Source organism: Cygnus olor, chromosome 14 (genome assembly GCF_009769625.2).
Source record: "Cygnus olor isolate bCygOlo1 chromosome 14, bCygOlo1.pri.v2, whole genome shotgun sequence".
Lineage (NCBI taxonomy): Eukaryota > Metazoa > Chordata > Aves > Anseriformes > Anatidae > Cygnus > Cygnus olor.
The window spans coordinates 5,301,259-5,308,746 of NC_049182.1; the positions used below are offsets into that span (position 1 = coordinate 5,301,259).

The 7,488-nt window shown below is 50.4% G+C and overlaps 1 protein-coding gene across 1 annotated transcript; it reads right to left on the bottom strand.

Moving 5' to 3' along the window:
• Positions 1-1,450: 1,450 nt before the first annotated feature.
• Positions 1,451-6,720, bottom strand: LOC121077969. Its single transcript, XM_040573653.1, has 2 exons — positions 6,016-6,720; positions 1,451-4,346 (listed from the first exon to the last, which is right to left on the bottom strand). Exon 2 carries the CDS (start codon positions 4,342-4,344, stop codon positions 3,346-3,348), a length of 999 nt encoding a protein of 332 aa, XP_040429587.1. The 5' UTR covers positions 4,345-4,346; positions 6,016-6,720; the 3' UTR covers positions 1,451-3,345.
• Positions 6,721-7,488: the final 768 nt, after the last annotated feature.

Genomic DNA, 7,488 nt, shown 5'->3' on the forward strand with positions numbered 1-7,488 from the left:
TCTTGGCCATTAATAATGTAGCTGATGGAACATATGAGGCTTTCATTCAAAGCTAAGGGATCCCTGCTCAGTCACTAAATGCAGTTTAACTTAATTGTACACCATTTGTTATTACTCTCCATTTGGGGAGGCTCAAAGTTAATTAAATACGCCCTCAATTAGGCCCAATTGCAGGCACTTTAGGGTGAGGGGAAGTACTGATGTTCTAGCCACACAGCCTCCAACCTAGGCAGGCCTCATATCCTGCCTCAGGCTTGGGTCTGAGTCCCTTAAATTAGGCCCCGTGTTTTTTCTTGGAGCTTTAAGTTAGGGATTTTTTCTTACAGATAGCTGCTTTTACCCTAACTTCAGTACTGACATTTAAAGAACTTTTCAGAAACTACTTTTGCTGACCTCACCCATGTGCCTCCTGCATGGACCTGTCTGTTGTGTTCAAATCTTCTCCATCTGCCCTCTTGCCATTGTGTTCACCCTTTGGGGCAGGCCCATTCTTGACCCCTTCCCTGCTTCTAAACACGTTGCATGTTGGCCTGTCGCTTGCCTGTGAACTGGTTGTGAAGGCTGAGACTGAAAGCTGCTGCTTTGGCTCCTCTCTCAATGTGGTTTAAAGAGCCTGGATTTGGGGTGATTTTTCTTTCTAATTTCTTTGCAAACCCAGCAACTGCAAAACCCAGCCCCTTGAGGAGAAACAATTTTCACTAGAGCAAAAGGATGATCCAGAAAAAGCCAATGCACTCTGAAGCTTCATCCCCACAAGGTTTGCAGCTCACCATGCCTGGGGCAGCCCAGAGCTGAGCAAGCCTGGAGCCGTGGCTGCACTCATACTGGGAGCTCGGACTGAGAGACCATGGCTCTGTGAGGGGCTGAGTGCTTCTCCTGGGTGTCCTGGGCTGCAGCTGCGTCCCAGTGCTCTGTATATTAACCAATTTATGGAGCCAGCAGTGGTGGGAGCAGCCGAGTCATGTGCTCGTGGCTGGGCTGTCACTGGGACACACCACATCAGCGCTCCGGTCCCTGCTCCAGAAAATGCAGGTGGGTTTTAGGTTTCCGGGGGGCTCTTTTGGGAAAGGTGATGGGTTTGAAGATTTGGCGCATTTTCAGGAATATGTGGCAGCTGAGGAGGAATCATGGAGCTGGCCACCAGCTCTGGAAGGCGCTGCGTGTGGTGCCCTGCTGCGGCTCTGCCGTGAGGGCCAATGTCGTAGCTGCGGCCTTGTCCTGGGGGAGCCCTGCTGATGCACAGCATGGCAGGTTTTGTACAAATCAAACACCTGGGCCTGACTCTGACCAGGCAGAAAGGCTTTGTAAGGCATTGCCTGTGGGGGGAAAGGGCCTGGGGGATGGCCATGCCATGAGCCATGCATGGAGCCACAAGGCCGCACCTCACAGAGAGGCCCTGTGCCGAGAATGATCACTCGTGGGTCTGCAAGAATGGAGACAGCTGCTCGACGTAACAGTTTTATTTGTTTTTCTCAGCAAAATGTAGTGATACATGCAGTTGGCACAAGACTTGCTAGGCATTAGTGTCAGAAACATTCACGTGGAGAGAAACTGAAATAAATGTCCACAGGGCAATGAGGACAAATGTCACCTCCGCCCCGACGTGGGCCTGAGAAGGAAGGGGTGAGGAGGAGGAGGCAGAGTGGGCGAGTAAAGCTGGAGCCGGTGCTACGCCTCGATCAGCTCAAGCTCTCCGTCAGCCTGCATAAATGCTGGAGCCGCCTTCGCTTTTGTTCTTGCTGTGTGGTTAGTTCAAAAACTAAGATGAGAAGCAGTTCAGTTTCGTAGTGCTAATGAGTTTCAACAGGAATAAAAATATTTGAGGTAAGAGATGTGAGAATGAGAAGTTCAAATATGCTCACCTTTTGATCTTCGAGCATATTTACACTCACATTGGTACTGAACAGAAGTTGCCTTCTGATTTAATCTACTGCAGGGTGTTTTAGAAATCGCTTGTGAGCACTTTTATAATTGCAGCTTTGTGGTGGTATTTCCCATCCTAGCTGCAGTTGAACAAGCAGCCTGGTCCCTGTGCTCTCCTCTGTGCCAAAAGATTTATTCGTGGTAGTAGCAGTAATAATTACCCTAGAATTGCTTTGCAGTTTTCTCATCTACATCTCTCACCCAGCTACACAGGCTGCTGCCCCCTGTGTGGGTGCTCTGGCTGCAGGATAGTGCGGTGACAAGTGACCTTTTTTTGTATACGAAGAAGTCTCAGTGTGGTAGTGAGGGGATGACTTGGCTGTGTGCTCACCGTGCCAGGACCCCACAGCAACACAGCAGTGCTGCTCTTTCTCCTGGCATCCCATTTAGCAATGGTATCATCAGCAAACAGATTGTCCTGTGCACTTATGCTGGTTTTCCATGTTTCACTCTCACAGCACCAGGCAAGGAAAAGTCAGCATGGTTAGCATGGCCAGGCAGGGGAAACTACAGAAGCACACACATGTAAGGAAACCCAGAAATGATTCACGCGTACACATGGCTCTCTCGGCACTCAGCTCTGTACATGCCTGGGTTCTGTGCAGACACAGCAGTGCTGAGGCCACCGCGATGCAGAGCGATGGACCTCGATTCCCTCCAGGTCCAGGACAGCAGCAGCACCAGACAAGTGCTGTCTGGACAATGCTCACCCAGGGCTTGTAGCTCGTCCCCACCAAGGGCAGATCACGGAGTGAAGGTAGTATATTTTTGCAAGGCTGAGGACGAGGAAAATCCCCCCCCGAGCTGTTTCAGGATTTTCCATGTTGCTCTCTAACAGATCCTTATCAAAAACTTCCTATAACTTTTAAAAGTGTTTATTTATGCGAATGCACTAACAGATGACCTATCCGGTGATGTTCAGGTGTCGACGCAGTGATCTATGATGGGTCTTTTGGTAAATGTTTATGTCAGTTAGGAGGGCATATTTAGTACTGTCCAAGCATTGTTCCCAATGTTCCTTTTGGAATAACTGTACCCAAGAGTGAGAAACATCTGGCTGCTTGGCATTTGCTGTAAAACACCACTAGTTTGATGTCCCCGCAGATTACTTCTCCAAAACGGATGGGTTTTTGTGTTGTCTTCAGCTTTTCTCCTTGCTCAGGGTAGTTCTAGGCAATAGGTGTGGGACAATGCTTTGTGAACTGTTGCCTTTTCAAAACGAGAATTAATTGCTATTTCCTCAACAGACAAGACTCTGGATTGTCCATTTGCCCACCGATGAGGGATATGATGGATCACAAAAGGCTGCCTGACTTGCATGCACGTTCAAGCCATATATTCCATGTAAGGACTCCAGGGAGAGCTTCTAGAGCACGGGGTGGTTATTTCTTGCAAACAACATTATTTGGAACAGATACTTTTTCACACTTCAGCAATGGCTGGAAGCAAACAAGCCTTTATCTTTGCTTCTTTCCAGATGCATCTGCGCTCTGAAATCCAGTTATGGATCACGGCTTTTTTAGCTGCCTGGAAGCACTCGGAGTATCTCTGTTTACTGGGGACATCACCCATTGCATTTTTGTCACTGGAAGAAATTTCTCTCTCTTTTTCATCGGCACCTGCTGTATTGAACGAACTACTCTGCTTCCTTACAGAGCACCGCAAAACTCGGTTTCCTAGCAGCTTCCCTCTGGCTGAGCATGGCAATAGCTTTTCACCGTTAATGAACATGGTACCACCTTCTTTCTGACTGTGATTACTGCTTAAAACTGCTCCCTCATCCCTTCTGAGATACCTCATCTCCGAGCACAGCGTTTCTTTCTGCACCGGCCTTGGAGAGGGAAGCCTTGGAAAACTGAACATCCGTGGGAAGTTTGGGTTCCCTTCAGGTTTTCCTTTCATGGTTGGGGGATGAAGGTCACCATGTGGGGTGTCCGTGCAGCTGGAAGAGTTGCACTGTGAGTAGCCAGTGCTGGAGCTTTTACTCCAAGAACCCTTGGAGGAACAGAGCTTTCCTGCACCCGTGTAGATCTGTGCCAGGGGGTCCTCTCTGGACCAGAAGTCGGTTTCTGCATCATCAGGAGCAGGCGTGACTTTTCCCAGTGGCACCACATTTGAGATGAAATTGGTCAATTTACACGTTGACGTTTCTGGCAGGGATGGGGACCATGACGTGGCTTCAAGGCTCTGCAGAATCTTTCTGTTCTGAACTTTATGGCTGCTTACAGGAAGGCCCGGGAAGGTGGGTCTGGCAAGGTGGCAGATAGATTGAATGTAATCATCGCTGGAATATGAATCTGGGTTGGTTGAAGTGCTTCCAGTGTGTTTCGGGTTGCTGGTTAAATCTTCCATTGCTTCCTCATGGGTTTCACATATGGTTGGGAGAGGTTTTGCAACACTGAGCTTTATCCGGGGTGCCATGGCTGCAAGGAACAGACGAGACACGATCAGCACGGGACAGCCAGCCATGGTAAAGAAATCCTGGGGCTGTTTCTGTGAAATCTGTGCTACTGGATCCACCCAATATTTTCTTCTGGCCAAGAGTGGTGTTTACAGACACTTCATTCTAAAAATCTGGTGGCAGGATTTTCATACCTATGGCTTCCAGGGGAGCCCATATACACAAAAGAAGCCAAATGGTTAAGTGCAGTAGAAGATAAAAGGTTCATTAAAGAGACTCATGGAGGTCAGTAACTGTGTTCCCTTCTGAACTCGTGCGTGCAGTTAGTAGCTAACACAGCGCAGTGCTTGTGCACCACCCAGGCTGTACCACCAAGGGACAAACTCCTCTCCCTCATCCTCCGCTGCCTGCTTGCTGTAGCAGGGCTTGGATTCCACATTTGGTCTGGCCTGGCAAGAGCTGATCCCAAAAGGAGAGGAGCTGACCTCCCGCCATGGGGAGCATCACGTGAAGGATGTGACATTAAAGCTGATCTCTGCTGTAAGACTACATTAAGGTGGAGGTGATGATGTACAAACATTCACTTTTGTCTCTACCAGGGGTTTATAAATTTAGGTATGGATTGGCAGAGCCTTACCTGAATGCTTATATAGATTCAAGTTCTTTATATGCAAATTGTTATCCTCATCTCTTTTTAGGCTGGATTTCCATCAGACTGCTCCCACTGGTCAGGTACACCCTTTTTTACAAATGTTTCACGTTGCAGTGTTTGCTTACTATAGGGATTATTTTTTTATATCAAAATACTCTTTCATGTGCTTTGTTTATCTCACATTCTGGCAGAAATGACAACATTGCCTGGATCCTTTTTTTTTTTTTTTTTTTTCTCCTATTCCCCCCCATCCCCAGTGGAATTTGTATATGAACAACCTGTCAACACAATCCAGCTTTGCTGTGTGATTAAACACAAAAGTGCTCTGCTAGCTATTTTAGTGCCTTGCTTGTCATTGCTGGAAATAAGCCTGGCTTTGCTGAGCCGCCGCGAGGCTGCGGCTCCCGTAGGGCACGCAAGCGAGCGGCTCACGCAGCGCTCCGTGCCCACCCCTGCCCATCCTGCTGCTGGCTCTCACTTCAGGTACTACTGTAATGTCAGCCAAGGTAGGCTTTGCTGAATTTAGGGGCTCATTTTAAACTTCATGGCCTTTTTATTTCCCTTTCTTTATTCTTTACCTGCTTCTTTCTTATGTCTGTAAGCTCCAAGGGAAAGGTTTCTCCCCTCCCTCCCAGCCCGGCACCGAGCAGCCACAACACCAGGCCTGCAGCCCAGGGCAGCGGGGGGGCTCCAGGGACAGGCAGGGGGTCGCCGGGGGCTCAGCACCACACAGATCATTAACTGAGCCCTGTCAATGCCTCCTTCCTCCCGAAGGAAACTGTTACCTACTTACATCGCTCTTCTGATGGGATGGATGGGTTCCAGCCCGGCCGCATCCCCGCTGCTGCCACCACGGCCACGCCGTGAGGAGGTCACCTTGTCACCTGCAGTCACCCACCATCCTGCTGGCCCCAGCAGCCCTGGCACCCCCAGCCCTTTCCTCCCTGCTCCTCCCCAGCGTTTCAGTGCCTGTGACCACCCGGGTTCCCCTCCAGACATGCCGAGGACAAAGCTCCGTGCGCCAGCACCTTGCCCTTACCTGAGCCGCAGCCTCTGCAGGTGTTCGACACCTTCCAGCTCCCCCGGCCCCAGCTCCGTCCCCTGCTCTTTCTCGCCCTGTTTTCCTTGCAGGATACGTGCTGTCTACAACTAAACCGTGCTCGCTGCGCCCAGTCAGCTGACTCGGCTGCCTGTTTTGTTGTTGGTGCTAAATATAGGCTGCCGGAGCCCTTCCCTGCTGGAGCCCCGGCGTGATAAACGCAGCCGAGCTGCAAACCAGCCCGGGTCAGAGCCCTGCTGCTGCAGGGCTGTGCTGCGGTGCCAGCCTGGGTGGTCAGCCAGGGGAGGCTCCGTGCACCGAGCTGGGTGTGCGAGCAGCGGTGCGGTGGTTCGGATGCATTTCGCTGCTGCGTGCAGGGTGCGGCCCTTAGGTTGTCTGATTTCTCTCCTGGGTGGCTTCGTGCCTCTCAGCTCGGGTCTGGGGGTGGCTTTCACCAGTGCTGCTGCTGCTCCCCTCCATCCCCGTGCCTTCCCCAGCCCCCTCGCCCTGCAGCATCCACCAGCCCTGTGCCGAGGGAGACCGCACAAACGCATTGCAGAAAATCGCTTTGTAAGGAGGGCGGGCAAAGTCTGACCTCCAGGGCCAGTGGTCTCCAGGCAGCAAGGGGTTTCCTTTGTTTTCAGGCGTATTAGCACGCTGTGAATTGATTGCAGTTCTGGTATAACCCCAGCATCCTGCTTGTAGCCTCCCCTGCACAGTGGGTGGGGAGGTGAACTGCAGTTTTGCAGCAGAATCTTCCTTCTGCTGTTATTTCCAAATGCTGCCCTCGGCTCCTGCTGTCAAGGACCAGGGAACAGCCGCGCTGCACAATGTCCCTGTGTTTCCTAACCTCCCCACACCACACGTCCTGAGCTGCTGGGAGGGGTGGAGAGAAAAGCAGATATCCTAGACTGAAAATCCCTGCTTTAGTTTTAGTGCAAATATTCTCAGTGTTACTGTCACTCGGGCTGGATCAGCTTTGGCAGCTGATTTGGTCGCCCAAGTCTACACTCATCATCCAGGTTCTTTCTTTCACTCTGGTGGAGAGAAACAAGCAGCTCAAAGGACTCACGCATCCGTTCAGGTGTGGCTCAAACCAGAGATTACCTGCTCTCTGGAGCTATCCGCTGCCCAGTGTTTAAAAGGTGTGCAAGCTGAAGGTGTTTGTTGGGATTCCTGATGGCACCCAGCTAGTTGTTGATGTTAAGTTAGATTAAATGACCCTCAGCCTTCATGCACTAAATATGCTAACAGCAATGATCAGGAGGGGTTATGCTTTAGCAACAACTCACAGCTCAGAGTTCTCCTTTTCCTTAGATTTCTCCAAGGAGCAGCCCGAGAGCCTTGAAAGAGATCAGGATCCTCAAACGACGGGGTTAGGTAAGGCATCTTTCCTTATGAAACCAGGCTAAAAATACAGTTTTGCAATAAAAATCCCTTTCATCTGTTGAAAAGAGTTTCTTCAGCTGTCTG

Bases quoted from the DNA above. Each gene is read 5' to 3' on its own strand.
- LOC121077969 (XM_040573653.1), bottom strand. From the start codon at position 4,344: ATGGCACCCCGGATAAAGCTCAGTGTTGCAAAACCTCTCCCAACCATA.